The 21211-nt window shown below is 49.3% G+C and overlaps 6 protein-coding genes across 6 annotated transcripts; 3 read left to right on the forward strand and 3 right to left on the reverse strand.

The window, feature by feature from the left end:
• Positions 1-129: 129 nt before the first annotated feature.
• Positions 130-1061, reverse strand: T310_4463 (Rho GTPase Rho1; the record flags this gene model as incomplete). The annotated part of the gene is made up of 5 exons (XM_013472663.1): positions 130-282; positions 352-486; positions 556-753; positions 873-900; positions 985-1061. 5 exons carry the CDS (start codon positions 1059-1061, stop codon positions 130-132), a joined length of 591 nt encoding a protein of 196 aa, XP_013328117.1.
• Positions 1062-2990: 1929 nt separating this feature from the next.
• On the forward strand, positions 2991-4130 carry T310_4464 (KOW motif domain protein; the record flags this gene model as incomplete). The annotated part of the gene is made up of 2 exons (XM_013472664.1): positions 2991-3407; positions 3480-4130. 2 exons carry the CDS (start codon positions 2991-2993, stop codon positions 4128-4130), a joined length of 1068 nt encoding a protein of 355 aa, XP_013328118.1.
• Positions 4131-4520: 390 nt separating this feature from the next.
• T310_4465 (Histone chaperone rtt106) lies at positions 4521-6125 on the forward strand (the record flags this gene model as incomplete). Its single annotated transcript, XM_013472665.1, has 4 exons — positions 4521-4683; positions 4753-5094; positions 5162-5512; positions 5578-6125. 4 exons carry the CDS (start codon positions 4521-4523, stop codon positions 6123-6125), a joined length of 1404 nt encoding a protein of 467 aa, XP_013328119.1.
• Positions 6126-8201: 2076 nt separating this feature from the next.
• T310_4466 (Casein kinase) lies at positions 8202-9804 on the forward strand (the record flags this gene model as incomplete). Its single annotated transcript, XM_013472666.1, has 4 exons — positions 8202-8330; positions 8389-8458; positions 8549-9121; positions 9188-9804. The coding sequence occupies 4 exons, from the start codon at positions 8202-8204 to the stop codon at positions 9802-9804; spliced, it is 1389 nt and encodes a 462-aa protein (XP_013328120.1).
• Positions 9805-11432: 1628 nt separating this feature from the next.
• On the reverse strand, positions 11433-13652 carry T310_4467 (uncharacterized protein; the record flags this gene model as incomplete). The annotated part of the gene is made up of 1 exon (XM_013472667.1): positions 11433-13652. One exon carries the CDS (start codon positions 13650-13652, stop codon positions 11433-11435), a length of 2220 nt encoding a protein of 739 aa, XP_013328121.1.
• A 1611-nt stretch (positions 13653-15263) lies between these two features.
• T310_4468 (uncharacterized protein) lies at positions 15264-17417 on the reverse strand (the record flags this gene model as incomplete). The annotated part of the gene is made up of 7 exons (XM_013472668.1): positions 15264-15376; positions 15457-15904; positions 15942-16451; positions 16668-16732; positions 16959-16985; positions 17048-17094; positions 17410-17417. The coding sequence occupies 7 exons, from the start codon at positions 17415-17417 to the stop codon at positions 15264-15266; spliced, it is 1218 nt and encodes a 405-aa protein (XP_013328122.1).
• Positions 17418-21211: the final 3794 nt, after the last annotated feature.

A 21211-nucleotide genomic window follows, 5' to 3' on the forward strand; every position in this document is an offset into this window, starting at 1 on the left:
TATCCACATAACATCAGGGCAGACATGGCAGCACAACGCAAAGACGAGCCATCGAGAGCAGAACTAGTGCCAGAAGAGCTTATCCGCAGAGAATCGCCGCATGAGACCTTGAAAAAGGAAACAAATAAATTACAGGATCCTGCACTTCTTCTTCTTGTTGGTGGGCTTGCTCAGCAGAGCGGCACGGGTTGCAGTTTCGAAGACTTCACGGACACCGTAGCCGGTCCGGGCGGAACACTCCAGGTACTTGTAGGCTCCGATCTTCTTGCGAACCTCCTCACCCTAGATAGAAAAAAAAATAACGAGTTAACAACCTGATGCACAAGGCGATCCAGTGGGCATGCTACGTACCTGCTCGTAGGTAACCGGCCTCTGGGAGGTCTTGCTCAACTCATCAATGGTCTTCTGGTCGTCACGGAGATCCACCTTGCATCCGACGAGGATAATAGGAAGACCTTGGCAGAAGTGGAGAACCTCAGAAATCCACTGAAAGTGAGGGAAGAGATGTCAGCCTGACTCCAACGCAACCAGAGTGAATTTTCTTCACAGACATACCTTCTCCTGCACGTTGTCCAGAGAATCTGGCGAGTCGATTGCGAAGCAGATCAGGATAACATGCGAGTCTGGGTAGGACAGAGGACGGAGACGGTCATAGTCTTCCTGACCAGCCGTATCCCAAAGAGCCAATTCAACGTGCTTGCCATCGACTTCGACATCGGCAACGTAGTTCTCGAATACAGTGGGGACATAGACCTAAATAGGTATCAATCAGCCTGTCGAAACAAAAAACGCGTATCCCGACCGGCCGCATGGTGTGTGGACTGAGACGGCCCGTGGCATCAGCGTCAGAGAGGGAGGAAAGAAAAGCTGACCTCAGGGAAAGTGCCCTTGGAGAAGACACTAAAATGGATGCAAAGTCAGTCTGCTGCATTTTTCAGGCCACAGCAAGTTGATCAAAGGAAGGGGGATGATGGAGATACTCACATCAGGAGACAGGTCTTGCCGCAGGCACCATCACCCACGATGACGAGCTTGCGACGGATTTCAGCCATCTTCATCATGTTGAAAAACCAGGTTAGCAAATGAAGCCCAGCCAGTCAAGCAGAACCAGGTTGGAGACGGATTGTGGGAGGAGAAGAGGAAGCTGCTGTTGACGTGGTATACACGGGAGGCACTTTGACAAGGGCCTGAAGAAGGGTGTAACCTACGGTTTCGTGAGCACACAGTGAATGAGCAGGGAAACGAGCCGGGATCTGGGGAAGGAGAGAAACAGAGGGTCGTGAAGATGCTCGACGACAAGGAGAAAGAACGGCTCTTTGAGGTTGGTGATGGTTCTGGAGAAGAGGATGGGATCGGGGGTTGTATGGGAGACCAGACAGACAACTGGGCCAGAGGTTCCTTAGGTTATCGGTTGACTAAAGGGCTAAGGCTCTTTCGGGCGCTTTCCCTTGTCGCTGGCCGCCGCGAGCCTTGTTCTGGGCGGCAGGTACCGTACGGTACCGAACAGTACGCAACGCCCGCACAGGCCACCCGCAGGCTCGTCTGGTATGTGTGTGGCTTGTGTGGAATCTCCTGCGACCGTGGCTGAGGGACTGGCCAAGGGGCCGAGCCATGGCAGCGTCAGCTCGCCCAGCCACGCCCCTTTTGTCCTGGCGTTGCCAGGAGGGATGCCTCTAGTGACTCTCCTAATTTAACACGCCGTGTTATCCCAGCAGCGCCTTTACTGTCCTCGCCATCATACAGCAGCAGTCGGACGCGGCTGCGGTCCATGCTGGGAGTGCCTCGCTACGCCCCGTTCTCTGTCTCCAGATGGCAGACACCGGATCAGCCCTGCCTAGGTACTATCGTTAGCAACACCCACAATCAGCGAGCATTGTATGAGCCGATCGATGATCCCTGTGGATGTCGTGGGCGTTTCCAAGGCTGACTGCTAGACGCAGCGCGGCCTGGCCAAATAACGTGCGGCAAACTGTTTCAGCGGGTCGACAGGGCCCACCACTGTCGGCGTATCACGACAGGACACGGTCCTTTGAGGCTTGGGACTATTGCACGGCCGTCTGTGCTCCTTCTCTAAGACTGCCTAGCAGCGCTGCGAAGACGACATACAAACAAGGATGGCATTCTAAAGATAGGCCGCCGACGAAACAAGCGGCCGACAGTAGTGCCTCTGGCTGACGAATTCCCTAAACGAGAGACTGACTGTGTAATAATCATAAATAACAAAGACGATCGAGCAATCCAGGGGTGGTAATCTTCATATCTTGGTACAGCCGTCGTGTGGCGGTGCAATCCGGGAGTACCGAATCGGATTGCTGAATCATGTGAGTAGCTGGTATTATCGTCCTGGGAATTCTTACGAATAGCAAGCAGAAGACCTCGTAATAGCTCAATAACATTCGCGAAATCGACCCACTATCTTCCGTGAAACGGTTTTAGTATGCTGTACGGTATAAACCGTGACAGTACTGGGGTACTCGGGGTAGCACAGCCACAGTTGAACTACTACTTGGCCAGGACCGTGAGGAAGCCACCGTTATTGCGGACTCGCTATTATTATTGTTTACCTGCTTTATATATGAAATCAGAAGTCTAAAGGTCGTAGCCATCGCGTCTTCTGGGTTGGCCACGACAGGGTATATTTGAAGCGGGAAGATAGGAACAATTCGGTTATCGACAACATTCAAACGCCGTTGCCGGTTGGTCAAGTCCACCTAGATAGATTGATAGGAACGCACTTGGCGTGATGTAGAGGCTGTACGGAGGAGCTTTCCTCTGTCATGTCTATCCAGTTGGGTAACTTGGATCCTTCGCAATCACCCCATTCAGAGGCTTTGCGACAACTCTGATCACGGGGTTTTGGCGCGCAACATGGGCGCGGATACTGATCACGTGATCACAGCCGGTCCCAATTTTCTAGCGGGAGCTGTCCGACATTCGGAAGACTGGCACTTGAGTCGATTCCAGCGATTGTTCGTTCCTCTCGGCGCACAATGCAGAAAGTCATCCGGCGGACGGCTCTGGCCCGGAATCAGGCCCAGCGGAAAGCGAAAATCGCTGCCAAGAAGGAGCAGCGTGAAGATTTCAAGGAATCGCTGAGACAGCGTTTCGCTCAGGAGCGGTTGCGGCTTGACGCTGAGCGTGAGGAAAGATTAAGACGTCGGGAAGATTGGTTGCGAGGTCCTCTGGCACCGAAAAGAGATTCTGGTGCAATCGCGAGCTATTATGGTGCCTTGACTCCTCAAGCACTGCAACCGCCAAAGGTTCCGGCTCACCTCCGGAGGAAATACATCAATATTGCGCCCGGAGATCGAGTTTGTATCATGAAAGGTAAAGACAAGGGGAAAATTGGCGACGTCATCAAAGTCGATCCTGAGACGGAGACCGTCACTGTCAAGGACCTTAATATGGTAACAGCCCTTGTATTGTCCTGGTGTCTGGACAGTGGGATTGGTGCTGATTCTCTTCCAATATGATAATAGGTTGATGTCCACGTCCCCGAATGGCTCAGCGAAGCATACGGAAGCCAACGTGCCTACAATGCCGTGGAATTACCGATCCCAATCGACGATGTTCGTCTCGTCGTTGCCCTTGAAGACTCCGTCACGGGCAATCTCCGTGACGTCTTAGTCGAACACGTTTATGGAGGGGAGCCGTTTTTGGAGCGACCATACGGCTCGACCACCCCCAGGCATACGAGGTACATAGCGGGTGAAAACATTGAAATCCCTTGGCCGGCCGAAGACAAGGCTCCTCAATTCAGGGACGAGCCTTGGGATACCCTACGGATGGAAGTGGAAACACCGACATGGGTCCCGTCACTCTTGCACCCGCCATTCGAGAGCAGTATCTTGGACGAACTGCGGAACAAGTACTCGAAATACCGGACACGGCATGATCCTGAATGGGTCGAGGCGAAGAAGCTGGAGGACTACAAGGAAGAGTATCTCAAGAGTAGAACTCTGCTGACTCCCAAGGGTGAGCTGCGGGCCAAGCTCCTGAAGGAGAAGGAGGAGGAAAGGAAGAAGAATCTTGATGCCGATGGCAACTATATCATGGACAAAGAGACGGCCGAGTTCATCGAACGGTTCATGCAGCAGAAAGCTGCGAAAGAGAACACTCCCGCTGCTTGATTTGGGCTGTCATTTCAACGACTTTACAGTTCATTTCACTTAAACCCATGTACTTTAGAACTGTATTTCACTGTATGATTTTTGGAGTAAAAGGTCACTCTCAGCATCTATAGTTATCAATTAAGAGAGATTATATTCCATTGTATCCCGTAAGACATGCGTTTGTTATCTTGCACGCGTTGTGTTCGTGTTTGGGATTCGGCTGTCCTAAGCATGTGTGATCTTTGTCATTGGCCCAAGAGGATCAAGGAAGGAGGAGCACATGGTCGGCTGCCAAGGAGAAGAGTAATAGCTCGAGCCCAACTCGGTATCTCTCAGCAGTTTTCCACCACACACACCTGACAAAAAAATTCGCTTTTTCTCTGAAAATTGCTCTGAAAGCCATATAATATGGCTTTCGCGGCAATCAATTCCTCTGGAAACAGGCAGACCTTCTCCGTGGTGAATAATACGTCTGCAGGCGTCCAGCAGTGGCCTGCAGTAGACTACTCGATCATAGACAAGGCCTTTGCTGCGGATGCCTCACTCAGAAAGCGCGTCTATGATGCGATCAGTACGTGATTCTTCCCCCGATCGCGCTGAGTGATACAGGTTGACGGCTGCTAACGGTTTATCTTACTAGGTGCCTCTCCTCAGCATGGGCCTCTGTTCCAAGATATCGCCCAATACACCTACAGTCTAAGCGCCAGAACTCAGAATCCGGTCGCTCAGCCAGTGCAGCCGGTTGAAGAGGAGCCTGCTATAAAGAAACGAAAGTTACAGAATGGAGACGCTGTAAAGAGCACTGCGGTCGTGTCCGACCTGGCCGCGGATGTTCCTTTGCAATTTTACGTGCAAGATGTGTCGTTTGCGGTCCCACAGCGTAAGAAGCTGGCGCTGGAGATCACAGCTGCGGGCGGCTTTCTCCGGGCAAGAAACCAGACTTCTAAGGAAATCGAATTTGGCATCCCGATGGGAAAAATCCGTAAGTGCAGTGGTCGGCGTTCGACGATGACTTGGAATCCGTTCTGACGATATGTGGTCGTGGCCAGAGCATGTGCTTTGTCTCCCTGTGCCCGAGAAATCTCAGCGACAGTTCAATTTCTGCGTCATCCCCAAGTACGGCGACGGGATCACACCTCCTCCGGAAGGCGAAGCGGTCCCGGAGTCTATGGTGTGGACGGTTGCAGATGGTCCGCTCAAGGCAGCGTACACCGGGACTGGACAGCAAATTGGCAGCGAGGAGACCGCCGATGTTCTTCTCCGGAGAATTTTGAACGAGACCCTTGGTCACACCAAGGTTATACGGCCCGATGAACGAGAGTTCGTGAGCGCGATGCCCGAAGCGCATCGCAAGGGCGAGAAGGCATTTCATGTGAAAGCCTTCCGTGGCAGTAAAGAAGGTATACACCCGTACGACTCTATCCAGATGATGGGCGTTCGCTGACATATCTAATTCTTGATACAGGCTATCTCTTCTTCCTTTCTACCGGAATCTTCTTCGGTTTCAAGAAACCACTCCTATTTTTTGCGTTCGAGAATATCGAGTCCATCTCGTACACGTCCGTCCTCCAGAGGACTTTTAACCTCAACATCGCCACTCGCATTGATTCCAGTCAGAACTCCCAGGAGATCGAGTTTGCAATGATCGACCAGGCCGACCATGCTGGAATTGACGCATATGTGAAGAGACACGGTCTGCAGGATGCTAGTTTGGCGGAAGCCCGACGCGCAAAGAAGTACAACGTCAACGCAGAAAAGGGTGGCCAGGACACCGGCGAAGGCGAGATGGAACAGGAGAGTGAGCTCCAAAAGGTCCAGCGTGAACTGGAGGATCAGGAGGATGAAGAAGAGGAGGACTATGACCCGGGCAGCGAGGGCGATAGTGATGGAAGCGAATCGAGCAGTGAGGAGGAAGACGGCGAAGGTGAGGGCTTTGAGTACGACGAGGGGAGAGATTTGGTGAAGGAGGAGCTAGGAAGCGAGGCTGAAGAGATTCCACCGGACGAGCTGTAGAGGTTCGAGGACGGTAGACTATTGGTTGATGTTTCTCTTCTGATGTAGGAACGATAAACCGGGACTAGATGTGTTTGTATGATTGTCCTGCTGGTTGGGACGATGAAGACCTTCTTTGTGAGATATGATTTTGCGTTTGTTAAGGCTATGTTTACCCAAGAAAGAAGTACGATCGTCAAAAATAGCATACATAGGGATATTAATAGGACAGTATCCTGGAAACTAGCTAGCTAATTATGGAGTATGTCGATGTTGAGATCAGGTTCTGCTTTGCTCCTTTCTGTGATCCAGATAGGATTGAGTCTACCTCACTACCAACGTCTTGGACGAAGGACTACTGATGTAATTCCTGTCAGGATTCATCTTAGATCCGCACTACGCGCTTCAGCTCCAGGACGAGCTCAGATCTCGAGCGGCTTAACAGTTTACGGAATCACGACCCGAAGCTCCATTCTCTGGCACCATTGAGTGCAACATACCGGCTCCGTCCGTAGCCCAGGGGTACGAGCCAACCGACGAACCGCATACAGGTTAAAAAAAACTGAAGGCTGGAAGCTTGCGCGCACACACTTATCTGCAAATCTGCATCCCAAGAGGACCCTTTCCAGCGAGGGGATCCAATGGGGCTCTCCTTCGTCCACCGATACTTGCCAGACGCGCTGGGGAGCCGTCTTGACAGCGACATGGCAGCCGTTGGTTGGTGTTGGTGGCAGGCCGGCGGAAAGCGAGAGTCTTCGGGGAATCGGGGGCTCCTTCAGGCCTGCTCGCTTGGGTTAAGGCGCGCAGGACGGATCGCCCTCAGGTCGAATGCCGCACGCCGCACTGGTTGGCCAGGAGCTGCGGAGAGAGAACAGAAGCAACCTGGCCGTTCCTAAAGCTGCGTAGCACGGAGGACAGCTACCGCAGCTAGCTAGCAGCAGTAGTTGGCTGCTAGCGCACCCACGACAGATCATCACGCGATATGGGGCAATGACGCTGAGTGCGCCGCGAGAGTGAGACCAGGCTGAGAGAGCGGTCACCGCGGGCAGGCACTCGTGTTCCTGGCTGCTGTGATTTGCCAGCTCAGCAGCCGTTGAGTCTGGCAGCAACTGTATGCACTCTGTCTGTACTTGTCTGTACCTGTCTGTACTCTGTACTGCGTGTCAACGCTGGCGCCCCCCTGGCATGGTGGCGCTAACCGCGAACAAGCCGAGCGAAGGTTAGTAACTTAGGGCCCTGAGACAACCTTAGACAAAGGGCAGACCACAGCTCCCACGGCGCCTGCCAGCGTGGGAGGACGGACGATGGACGGATAGATGGATGGAGTCACTGCAGAGCGCCGCATTCCAGTCATATAATATTGCACGTATTAATCAGGTCAAAAAGTCTTCCACGGGCCAACCCTGCTAGAAACCCAATAGTCCGGTGACGGCAGAATCCCCGTAGCCCAGCCGCAGCCAAGGCCACGCCGTTCCTAGCGCCGGCCAGCAAGCAGCCTCCCTCTCCAGATCTTCTCCCGCCTCTCTCCCGTCGACTCAGCACCTTGCCTGCTCTTCTCTCTGCCTTCCATCCTCCTCGCCCTCGTCCTCGCCCTCGCCTGTCCCTCTCCTCCACCGCCGTCCTGTGCGGTTCTCCTTCTGCCACGCAGCTGGCCGTCCCAGCTGGCTGTCTCGCTTTCCCTCCTCCCCCTCCCCCCCCATCGCCCGCTCGTCCCTCGCCTCGCTTTCTCGCTCTCGCGCGTGCCTCGATCCCCGACTTGCCAATTGCCGTCTCGCCTGGCCCCCCCCTCCGTCCTGCCAGCGCTCAATCTGCCCCCCGACGGTTCCTGACGACCTCTCGTCCGTGCCTGTCGAGGCCGTGCCATCGTCTGGCATCCCGTCTGCACCAAGATCCTGCTTGCGTCGACCCTCTATGCGGCTGGCGGCTCCCGTGCCTTCTCGAAAAGAGGAACAGTAGCAGTCTTGAGCAGGTAGGTTGTCCCGTTGTTGTCTCGATTCACTCGAGTCACCTCGTTCCTGACGTCTCGGGCGAGTTCAGACGTGATCCTACCCTGCCTGTCTTTCAACGGTCAATCCATTAATGCAAGAATCATCCGCGATGGCCTCCTCCTCGTCCAACGTCGTCGGTGTCCATTACCGAGTGGGCAAGAAAATCGGCGAAGGCTCCTTTGGTGTGATCTTTGAAGGGACGAATCTGTTGAACAGCCAGCAGGTTGCCATCAAGTTTGTACGTTCCCCCCGGTCAATTGCCAGTCAATGTTGGCGTGGTGCTGACCAGCGTTCAGGAACCCCGGAAGAGCGATGCTCCCCAGCTCCGTGATGAGTACCGGACATACAAGATCCTGGTCGGATGCCGTACGTTTGAGTGATCTCTTTCTTCTTGCAATCCTTTTTTTGCTGATTGTTCCCCCAGCGGGTATTCCCAATGTCTACTATTTCGGCCAGGAGGGCCTGCACAACATTCTGGTGATCGACTTGCTGGGTCCCAGTCTCGAGGACCTCTTCGACCACTGCAACCGACGATTCTCGATCAAGACTGTGGTTATGGTTGCGAAGCAGATGGTGGGTTGAAACCCGGCTCCTACCCGATTCGTGCTAATCCCTGGTCCCAGCTTTCCCGCGTGCAAACGATCCATGAGAAGAACCTGATCTATCGAGACATCAAGCCCGACAACTTCCTCATTGGCCGTCCCGGTACCAAGGCCGCCAATGTCATTCATGTTGTCGATTTTGGCATGGCCAAACAGTACCGAGATCCCAAGACCAAGCAGCACATTCCGTATCGGGAGCGAAAGTCGCTGTCTGGTACAGCGCGCTACATGAGTATCAACACGCACCTGGGACGGGAACAGTCGCGACGAGATGACTTGGAGGCTCTGGGCCATGTCTTCATGTACTTCCTGAGAGGTGGTCTTCCTTGGCAGGGCCTGAAAGCGGCCACCAACAAGCAGAAGTATGAGAAGATTGGCGAGAAGAAGCAGACGACCCCGATCAAGGAACTGTGTGAAGGATATCCTGGTAATTTCTTTTTCTCTGTCCTTTTCATTCTTCGTTGACAATCGACATGCTAACAGCCGAACGCAGAGGAGTTCAGCAAGTATCTGACCTACGTCCGGAATCTTGGTTTCGAGGACACGCCCGACTACGATTACTTGCGGGACCTCTTCACCCAAGCGCTGAAGAACGCCGGAGAAGTGGAGGATGGGGAGTATGACTGGATGAAGCTGAACAACGGGAGGGGATGGGATTACAAGCCCTACTCGTCTCAGCAGCAGCAGCAGCACCACCAGCAGCAGCAGCAACACCAACCGCACCCCAGCAACCAGGGGCCGAACGCATCTGGTCGCGAAATACACGGTACGCCCGCCCGAACGAACCCGAGACCCGGAATCACTGCCGACCGTTTAAACGCCGCGCAACCCCCGCCCCGTCCCCAGCGAAAGCTGGAGCCGGGAAAACGCGCGAGCGGCCAAACGCCTCAGGCGGGCCGCCAGCAAAACGTCAAAGCGGGACGGCGGGGGGTCAGGAGACAGCGACGCCAGCAGCTTCGACTCAGGCTCAGTTCCAGAGCTCGAACGCCAACCTTCCGGGCCGTCTGGCGAGTCCCAATAACGGGAACGGGACAGCGACCAGCAACCAGCCCGCTCAGGGCGTGCAAGGAGCCAACGAGCCGCAGCCCACTTTTCTCCAGAAAGCCATGAGGGCGCTGTGTTGCGGTACGGGCCGGAAGTCTTAAGAAATGTGCTGCAATTTCTTTTTTCTCCCAATGTGACTAATACCCGCGGCAGGTTGAGCTCGACTGGCCGCTGATTACATTTGTTTTTGTTCTCGTCATCCAATCCATGTTCATATCCTCCTCCACTGGGTTTGCTTCGGTTGTTTTTTACACGTATTCCACGCACGTGCGAGACACTTTGCCTTTTTCTGTCGCCTTTGAATTCGTTTTGATGCGTGTTGAACCGGTTTCGATCATTCTGCACAGGGACACTACACTCGTTTCACGACGGCACGGCCATGATGGAATTGCGGTTTGTTTGTTTGTTTGTGTTGTTGTTTGTTTAATATCTGACTTGCGCATCGTGTTGGAAACGAATCTTGGAGGGTTCTACCAGTGTTTCGGATCTCGCCATCATCCCTGGTCAGAGAGAGAGAGTCACGAAAAGAAACGGTATCAATCTCATAACTCTCTTTCCCCGATTAGACGTTTACTGCATCCGGACCCGCCAAGTTATCGCAAGAGCAAACTCTGGTTCCTGTTTATTTTTAATTTCTTTTATTTTTTTCCTCATATCACTCATTTAATGGCGCTTACATATATTGTTTTGGACCGGTGAAAATTGGGAGTGTGCTTTTGTGTTTGCTGTTTTTTTTTTTCCCTCGTTCCTCTATCAGATTATTATCTCTATATCTCTGCGAATTATTTTTAATGATAGAAGAGCCCAGCCCCCCCTTCTTTGTGCCTGTAAAGTGTGGGTGATTTCAATATTTTGTGTACCTCGTCTCGTCTAGCTAGCTAGCTGTCTGTGTCGAGTCGAGTCGAGTCCTAGGACAGACACCTCGTGATTGAGACTGGGCTGGACTGGACTGGACCAGACCGGGGGGCTCATATTCCATTCAATTGAGAAGGAAAAGCAAAGCAAGAAAAAAAGAGAGAAGAAAAGAAATACAGGAAATGGCGTGTTAGTTACATGAGGTTGTTCGGTGTGAGGAGTAAGTTTACTAGTGCAAAGGAGTAGGTAGAAAGGAAGGAGTGTGTCTTGTGTGTATGGCAAGGAAGGAGTAGTGGAGTGAGTGTGTTGAGTTGAGAATGGTCGGGAGTTGTCACGATGTTTTTTTTTGTCCCTTTTTTTTCTAATAGAACTTGTTTTTTTTCTTTTTACACTTGTATTATCCTCATTCTTAATTATAACTAGAACTGTTATAACTAAACTATAAGTACAAGTGTCTGAGATCAGAAATAAAGAAATAACGATAATGTATTCGGAAAGAAAGAAAGGCATCTTCTGAGAAGAAAAAAAATAAAGTCTGTATCTATTATCATCCCTTGAAAAATAAAAAAATAAAGCCCGTGCTTTTGATTGTTCCCAATGAGCGGCTTATTGATTAATAAATTAATTAATTAGCTCATGCCTCCTTCAAGGAGGGTATATATTGTGCAATGAGAAGGATATTTAATAGTATTTGTTATTATCTGCATGTATATTGTACTTAAACGTTTCTTTCTTTTTCATTAACATAGATACATCATAGGAGAAGAAAAATTATGTATAAACAATAATACATAGTAAACGATGATGAAGAATTCATTTATTCATACCAGAACTCTTGTTTATTGCGTTATGGCGTTTCTTTCTTGTATCGCCCTCTTTTCCTCCAGAGTCAAAGGCTCGTGGTCCCCTGGGTAGCATCGGTATCGCCTCTCCGGGTTCAATGGGACTCCTGCTCCGAGGCCAAGGCGACCGATATAGATATCGATGCCTTCTTCAACTTCTTCGAATTCTGCTTCAGCCGGCGGCGCCGCCACATCGCGGATTACTCCCGGAAGCTCGTCGAGCACCTTGATCTCGTCTGAATTCTTCCCTACCAGCAGCGGCAGTTTGTCGTCTCCGACGGCTGCTCCGAGCCTCATCATCGCGAACGCGTCGAGCTGCTTTGTCCATCGCGGAAACAGGGACGCGTACACGGCCAGGGCTACTAATGGGAAAAGATACAGACCCAGCAGGATGGATCCGACAATGATGCCGCCTAGGGAGATGACGGGGATTTGACTGTCGGCGCCGGGATCAGAGTAGATCGTTATGGTGTGCGAGTAGGTGAACGATTGCATCCACGCCTGGTTGGCAAGGAAGGAGGCAGCGGTAAAGGCATTGGCCAGTGGTCCTGCGTCTGCGTTGAAATTCAAGAGCCAGGACACTAGAGGATACTGTGGATTGACCATAGCATCGTCCAGTTTAACACAGTAATCTATATCCTGCGCCGTGCTGAGAATGCTTCCGTGATCGTCCAGGAAGAGGGAGTGCATGGGTGCTACGTCAAGACAGATAGATGTGTACGTGATCCTGGACTTGGATAAACTGGCGTTCATCGCACTGAGCATCTGTGACCAGGTGTCGAGGAAAGATCCCGAGCCGAAAAGGGCAAGAGCGGTGGTGAAAAGCGGTCCTTTATTGGTGGTCCGCGCCGACGCCGACGAAAGCGTTGTATTACCCACGGCATCATCCTGACGGCGGGTGATATAGGCTTCAGACTGACAGTCGGATCCACAGGAACTGCTGCTGGGATAGTCGTCCAGCAAAGGACCAGCGATCCCACCATTCATGTAGTTTGGTAGCTCAAAATATCCCGCCGTGGTGTTGACCGTCACCTTGTACAAGTTGCCCCCGGGAGGTGATTCTTCATAACCATCCCCGGTATAGACCGTCACATTGAGATACAGCTCTTCGGAGAAGTCCTGACGCTTGCTGGTCGCGTTCCATGGCGACTGTCGAAGATCTGCAGGCATGCAAGCCTCCAGACGCCAGCCGTCTGCAGTCCGGTCTGTTGGATTGAGGTAGTCGTAGTCTACATAAAAGGCGCCCTGCAATGCATCGCAGCCGGTGGGGAATTGGTCTTCCGAGATCGACTCGTACTGCGCGGTCGAATTGATGCGTGGGATGAATTGGCGAATGAGACCGGTGTTGAAGCCCGTTGACAGCTGTGCGTAGAAAGGGTCCTCCAGGGCAGATATATTGCCGAGAGTGGCTTCACGAACTCCACCCCGTTGCCATAGCTGGGCCAGAGGACGGGTGTTGGTTGCCGTCTGGAGTGCTCGGCGGGTGGTAACCACGACGAGATTGTCGTCGGGGATGTCTGTTCCCATAAGGGTCGTGAGTCCTGGAAGATCGAATACCGTTCTCGGGTCACCCGGGGATGTCGGCGTCTTGATGGTCTTGAACGACAGAAACAATGCCTGCAGCGGGTATGTGAAGCCGCCCACAAGATGGATGAAGATGGCGAGGAGCAGGAACATACTCCCGTACCGTTTCCACCCGCCAAAGATCAACTTGAAATAGATGGCTGGATCCATCCATCCCCGATCGGCCAAGGTGATCACTTGCCTCATGCGCAAGCCAAACGCGTCTCGCTGGTTCTGGGCAAAGACGACGGCGGCACTAGCGCACACGGCCGAGATGCACGGGATGGTCACGACGCTGACGATGGACTGGATGACTCGAGCGGATCGATAGAATCTCTCATTCCGCGCGAAGAGAGCATGGGTGTCCGTGTCCCAAATGTAGTATTCAGAAAGGTCTGGCAGACCGTAGGACTTCGCTGTGATCGGCAGGAACGAGAGAATGCAGAGGACAATCCAGGCATACAGCGCCAGGCCTGCATACAGAACGGTCGGAATGAGGATCAAGAACGAGGGGTGCAATCTGGTGGAATGCGATGGCCTTGGCGGAGGAGCTGGGGTGTATGGCGGAGGCGCGCTATCTTGAGCGCTGGACTCCGAAGCCCGAGAAGCGCTGGACAGAGGGGTCAGGGGAATGGAACGGGCTGGGTCCTCCATCTGGATGGCATCCACGTCCACGTTGGTGGAGGGGAAGATGGGAGGTCTCCCATCGAGGACCGCAGCAGCGTCGCGGGTTTATGATTCTGCTGCCAAGGCTGAGGAAGCATCTCGGCTGTCCTACATCGTGGCACAGAGCAAGAAAGGGGTTGGGGGATGTGCCGGGCGTCGTTTCCAACAGTTAAGCTGGTTGTGATTGGAAGGGTGAAGTGAACTTCAGGTCGAGTGCCCGAGCTAGGCTGGCTAGTAAACAGCCTAAAAGATCGCTCAGCCGCAATTCCTGGAAGTTGCATAGAAGATGACCTCTATTATTATAGATCAGCAAATGCTTTTGTCCATAGACGGGAGCATGGCCGCTGTACTCCGTCATGTGACTGAGTGCACAGCAGGCACTGAAGCAGAAGCAGAAATAGAAGGGAGCAAGATGAGACAAGGCTCATTAGTATGATGTGGCTCAGCCAATGCTGCCCTTGTTTTCATTCATTCTGCTCTTCTCATGATTCTCAGTGGTTTTTCAAGAGCGTGATGGTCCACTCTATCCAACCAACATGTCGCTTGTCCGCATCATGATTGTTGGCACAGTGGAGGAGGATAAGAGCCGCCTTGCAGTCACCTGCCGGAATACGCCAATCAGGCAAGGTCAGCTGGGCTGCAATGGCATGATGAGTGAAGGAGGCCTTATAGAAGATCAAGGAGGATGGAAAGGCTCTAGGCACATGTGTGCTCGAATGGGAACAAGTAAGAGATAAAGTGATGGAATACTACCGAAGGGAAAAGGACGAGCGTCGCTTTGATGGCAAGGGCAACTTTGATGTGGGCTGGGCTAAACACATGACTAATACGGGACTGGAGTCACATAAAATATTTCTGGCAAGTCTGCTCTACTCCGTATTGCTCGCTAGATCTAGAAATTTACTGATTTTATTGTGCCTAATATAATGGATACCATCTAGCTGTTTCGATTAATGATGCTAACTACTTAATCCCTATAAGCTAGAATGTTTAGACGACTAAGATCACCAGATGTAAATACCAGCGGCTAATTACCTTGATATTGAATGATGAGTTCTTGTACTTCAGATCAAAGTTTGGTTCTAGGTAGATGCCCCCTTGTAAATGGCTGTGGAAGTCTTGAAAATTACTGAATGGTCCAAACTGCAACGAGGGTCCAGGTATCCGACGGTCATAAAGATCGAACACGTTGAAGGAGTCTGACGGCAGCCAGTATAAGGAATCAATATAGAGGGGTATCATTAATAGGAAATGATGGCATGGCTGATCCATGTACTTACGAAGGCCTCTGCTTTGATTCAATTTGTACTCTGAGAAAGCTGCGGTTCTAGCTTTAAACAGCTACTGTAGTAGATAGGCTATTATTTCTAGTAGGTAAGTAGGATTCTGTTCAGGTCTATATCTAGATATATTTATCTATACTTTTCTTTCCTTTTTTTCCCCTCTAGAAAAAAAAATCTAACTCTAGTATTACTACTAGATTAATTTTCTTGTCGTACTAGTGTTTCCTCTTGAATTAAATAGAACCATTAATGTAGATAATAACGTTAATTAAGATTTCAACCAAACTAGAACACGTACTCAACAGATCTCTATTAATTAGAAAAGATCATTAGGCGAATAGGCCGAAGAACCATGTTGACTAGCTTCCATCTCCTTGTCTTGGCTCTTAGTACTGACATATCTACTGCCTGATGTAGCGCTAAGCAGACCTAACCAGATGTTAAAACAGTCCGTGACTTATATATATTGTGTTGGAGACTTTTTGGAAAAATAATTCTAGGAGTCTCACCAGTACGCATCATTGACTTGCCGATAACTGGGCGTCCCTGCGCATGCCAAATACGACTTGTCCGTGAATTTCTCTTCCCAAGGACCCTGATGATACTGCAGGAGAATTTGTGGCTGTCAGGAGTAGTAGAAATGAATTTCGGTCCTGTCGTGAAAGTAGGACAAAATTCGCACTCTTCGGTATTCATTTCAAGATAATCAACTTTCCAATGGGGACAGCAGTCCAGAGTCAACTCCTCCGTTGGCCATTCGAGGAACTGGTCAGATCGGATGTCGTACTGGATCTGGATCATGAGATGGCCCGTTTTGTGTATAAAAGGGACGATCGTGATCGAGATGGTTCCAGACCAGTGCTCGACTGAACATTCATGCAGCAGACATTTCCTGTCTCGATCAATGCGAAACTTCCTTTTAGCGTCTGCAGTGATGCTATTGTCTGTGTCGTCTTTCTTTTTTCTTTTTCAGATCCTTCAACTGGGCTATTACTTGGACCTTGTACCGGGGAGTCATCCCAATACACGGACAGAGGTCAACGATTCCTCCATCGTGGCACAACTTGCAGCGTCTCAATTTGCCATCGACCTGCAGGTCGTCTGGCCTGAATTCACTGGGAGGGTGCAGTTTCAGACAGGCGTTACAATACCGCCGGGATTCATTCTCGAGCAGGCGAAGAAGCTGCCCCCTGATCGCCATCGAGGCATCCGGTTTCCACATAATCCGGTTCTTCTTGTCGAAGACGATTCGCGGGAAACGAAACTCGGGTGCAATCAATGCTGATCCGAAGAGATCGAGAAAGGTCTTGCATGTCAGTGCCAGGCAGGCTTGGGATACCAGAGGCAGTTGGCCTCTGAGTTCGAGGAGAAGGTCCGTCGGCAGGTTGAAAATTGGACTGATAACAGACTCATCTTTCTGTGACCCTGCGTCTATTCTTGGTGCAGAGATCGGAGTGCTGTTGCTGAAGGAAGGGTCTAGCTTTCTTTGGAGAAATTGCTTGAACTTGACAAATTGTTTAGACATATTGGAATTAGTATAGGATTTGTCAGTATCAATAATCTGACTCTCAACTTGCATTTGCAAACTTGATGACGGACTTAGGCAGAAATTAGATAAAGAACCCGCTCATCATATAATGGTGACAAACTTTGTAATTTGCCTGAAGGATTCCACGTCATTGGCACAACCCAGAATTCCGAATATGCTGCTATCACTCACAAGACTGAACCTGTATATGACATTCAATTCCACCCTGAAGTCACTCGTGAGTTGGCGACAAAATCCTGTAATAATGACAACAAGATAAAGTCAGGTGATAATAAAGTTCTTTAATCAAAGCCCAGAGACAAAAAAAGATAACTTGCTCTAATTCCTATCATTAGGCTGATGTAAGACCATAAGAATATATTGGGTGACCGTTTAAGAATAAAATAATAACATGATTACTTTAAGGGAAACAATTCCTTTATACTGGGAACTACATTATATCTATTGCAACCTATTTCTTACTGTATGTCTTGCCATGTTCCTTGTACTCTATATCTCTTTCAATCAGCAAGAAAATAATGCCTTATGCCAGTCTCTTAGATACCACTTACTCAGCAGTATCTCTGTAATTATTCCCAAGGCAGGATTTCGTTCAGGCCTGTATACATATGTGTTCAGTATAGACATAGATTAGATAAAGGTACAGAAATTATTACGCGTGTCAGTATCTAAGTCTGTATCAGTAAGACAACAAAGTGACTGGATCGTTGACTACACTAGAACTTCCTAGAATAGCATGAAGAAAAATGGTAACTATAAAAGATCAAGAAGATGAGAGAACAGGCTGGTTTAAAATCAAAAAAAAAAAACCTAGTATTTTTATTACAGAAACTCTATTCTCCTGCTGCGAGTTTTTTTTTCTTCCCCCCCCCTCTCTAGATTGATTATATGTCTTATATGTCTCCCTACTCACGCAGTCATGATGCATGTAATATTAGAACTTGATCAGAAAAGTTTATGTGCAAAGAACCTTCTTCAGTAGTATATGCTATTTTTATCTTTCTAAGAAAGAGTCGTTATTCGTTTGTTTCTCTACCTTCCTTGTCTATCGATGATTGATCAATACATCCATGTTTACTAGAATCTCGGATTATCAGATATATCATTACCATTGATCAATTGGCAAATTCAATACAGACTTAACAGTTTTTGACGAGAATAACAGATAACAACGGCGTAATAGGTATCACTCTATTTACCTGCCTGTCTACTTACCTAAAGTACGTAGGTTAATGCTCATGTCTACCGGAAAGGACGGATGGATAGGATACTATTTCAGCGAAGGGTATATTATATAGATATCTACTTCTAACTACTCCGTATAGACACGCGTGATTACTACGCTATATGCGCGTAGATGGCGCTATCGATACGCTTATACATCATATCGTATCGTATCGTATCATTACTCCTGCTGATGCCACTAGAATTGCTACCGTGATCGCATTGTTGTTCCTCCTTCAGCCTTGCCTCGGCATATGCAAAGTCCGAAGACACCTGACCGGATCTGAGTCCCGACCAGCGAGCGGTGTGAGGCTGAGACTGAGACTGAGGCTGAGTGAAGTTGTCATTCACAAGATCCATAACCCATCATCCATGCTAGCGGGGTTAGATATAATAGCCTGAAAGCTTGGAAGTTTGCTTATTTAGTGCTGATGGAATGGAGAAGATGTGGCGTTTGTCCTAAGAGGGCAATCAAATGCGGAGGAACTATAGCCCGAATGGGGTCCAAAAAGAATCCATCTATACGACACGACAAGACTTCGCTAGTAGGACCAATCGGTAGAGTCGATAGTTCGATTACGATATCTGTGCCTAGTAACTAATTAGAACTCTCTGACAGTCCAATCCAGTCCAGTCTAGTCGTCTAGTCAGTCTACTCCGTAGTCTGAGTCAGATCTGTGGCGGGATTAGTCAAGGTCTGTAAGTAACTATTAGTAGGCTTACTACAGCGTCGTTAATTGGAGTCAAGTAATATATCTACCGGAATGTATGGAACTAGATGGCAGTGGGTTAGAACCTGGAACTTAGAACTTAGGGCCGTGCCTGTCGTGCTGTCTGGAAGAATAATAGAATCGAATGGAATCGACTCGTTCAGACACTAATAATGTTATGTGTACTCCGTATGTATATGATCATCATATGGGTCATGTCAGATCCATGACTCGTAAAATGGCACGCCTGGCGGGGCAGAAGAGAGATCACGGAGGACAAGATTGCCGACGTGGCGTACTCCATAGGTACAGTACATAATGTACTGTACTCCGTAGTTTGGATAGACAGACAGACAGATAAACATTACAGGAGTACCCACAATATAAGCTAGCTAGCTAGCTAGCTAACTAGCTAGTTTCAACAAGGTTATTTCTCAAGTGCCATGACTCAATGTGATACGATGAGTGTAATAGGTTGACGTAGCGAGCTAACTACATGTATGTACCTAGGTAACTCGGGATCTGGCGTGAATGTGGGGGCTGGATTGCACATTCTGCCTCGAAATGGCAGGTATTGCGATATGATTGACGTTCAGTTAATGTTAGAGAGTGGAGTGAACCAGTAACTTCTCTTGTAGATAGGCAGGATTGTTGGTTAGTTAGTTCGGTTGAGGCTGTGTCTGAAGTAGTATGTTATATATTATTCACAACTTTGCTGCATACATTATCCATTTGCCTGCCTGCAGGCTTCGCATGACTGTCAATCACCATGGTGTGGTAGGTAGGTACCTATTATACGGAGCATAGACATAAGCTTAAGTAGACAGAAAAATAGATGTTTGTTGCCTTTTCGTCATCAGTACAAATTGGTTAAGTTGTAAATACCATTAGTCAGCTTTGGATATTGTTGCACACTATTTATATTGCATCATTATAGTGCGGATAGAGCTTATACCCTTCCTTGCTTATATTACTAACATTCTATACCGAAATATCCTAGAAGATACTAATATTAGGTCCTGCTTATATTAACCGCAAGTTGGAGCTGCGATATAGTATATAGATTTGGAGGTGAATGTACGGAGTAAATAGAACACAGGAGGTAAACTAAACTACATATGCCGAGAAAAGACGACGAGGTCGTCGATACTGTGCCAATATGTCCATCCATAGCAGCTGCGTATAGATGAGATTGCTAGGTCGACGCTAACAGACAACCCTGCTCTTCTCTACTCAAACACTCTCGACCCAAAAACCTCACCGCTTCACCGCTTCGCCTTGATGTGATGATGATGGTCCGGCCCCCCTCCCCCATCTTCTTTCTCGACACCGATCTCAAGTTTCAAGCTCCTTCTTACAGTCCATCCGTCCCTGCGGTTACGTTTGCTAACTAGACGGACGGGTAAGTCAATCTTAGACAGCCATTGCATTGATATTTTTTTTTCTTTCCGTGGAAATGGGTAGAACTACAATTGAGTCAATTCATTCGACCTCTTTCTCCCGATCTTGGTTCAGCAGAGTACATAACAGTAATAAGAACGAGGTACTACGAAGCCGAAATTTGACAAGTACACTGTACTTTTACCTGACAAATAAGGTAAATGACCTCTAATTACGCCCACAATCCAATTACGCGTGGAGAAGCGGTTTGATTTAGATAAAAGAAATAATAGACTTGGGGCCTTTTTTTTCCATGGGCGTGTATTATCTAGACATGGAGATTATTAGGTGGTGGTAATGAGATCTGGATCGTATTCTATCTACCTATGCCCTTGCATAAAATGCCATTACCTCGATTCTATGGACGCACCGTTAGGGTGGATCGTAGTTGTAGCCCTAGCTTGTCAGAAATTGATTGAACGGGGCAAGACACTGTCAATTAATGGGCCTGTTGTCAACAGTTCAACATTCTAGTTGATAGACTAGCCCTGTCATCAATTCCAGTTTTAGATAATGATGATGCTGATGCTGATGGGTCAGGTCTCAAGCAGGCAGACAAGCAAACGGATTCTTCTGCATTGATTGCTATATGCTAACCTCTGATGTAGAAACCAACGGTTTTTGTTGTTTATGATTGTAAATGTGGGGGATTATAATCATACCAAGATAAGAAACTAAGGCGCATGATCAGAATGGGGATCGAACGGGTCTGGATAGGTGGTCGTATTCGCTGACTTACGTACGGAGTAGACATTTGCCTATCTGGTCCGGTATTATCGATTTTGACAGCAGTTAGTGGATCCTGGCTTGTCCAAGAAACCACTGTCCCTCTCTGCAGTCTTACTCCGTAGAAATCCGAAATACCAGCTAATTTCCTCAGATGAGGCTTAGTCTGATACTAATGGACTGTTGGTCTCTATTCGTCATTAGTCACAGCTCTAACCTATCGACCTACCTAAGTAGTTAAGTACCTAGTCACTACCGACACAGCGGTTCGGAGCACCCGAAAAGCGCCCCAGAGCCGAATCCTTCTGAGGTTTTTTTTTGTCCGGTTTACGCGAGTTGTGATCACTTGTACGGAGTACTCTGTGTAGGAATTGGAGAGGTTGAGGTAGGTAGAAGAAACAGCTTCCCTTCTATAGCATTACTCTACTACCGGCTACGCCAGTGTCATATGATCAACATGTTCCTTCTAGGATGTTGACACACCGCTGACTGCGAGTGGTGGTCAATAACATAACGTGCTGGTCAGTGTGCCCGGGCACATGACTGTGGAGAACTAAATTGCCATATGTAGGTAGGCAGGCATGCTGCTCGGTCCGTACTCCGTAGTCTACCGCA

Source organism: Rasamsonia emersonii (genome assembly GCF_000968595.1).
Source record: "Rasamsonia emersonii CBS 393.64 chromosome Unknown ctg1118621760114, whole genome shotgun sequence".
Taxonomy (NCBI): domain Eukaryota; kingdom Fungi; phylum Ascomycota; class Eurotiomycetes; order Eurotiales; family Trichocomaceae; genus Rasamsonia; species Rasamsonia emersonii.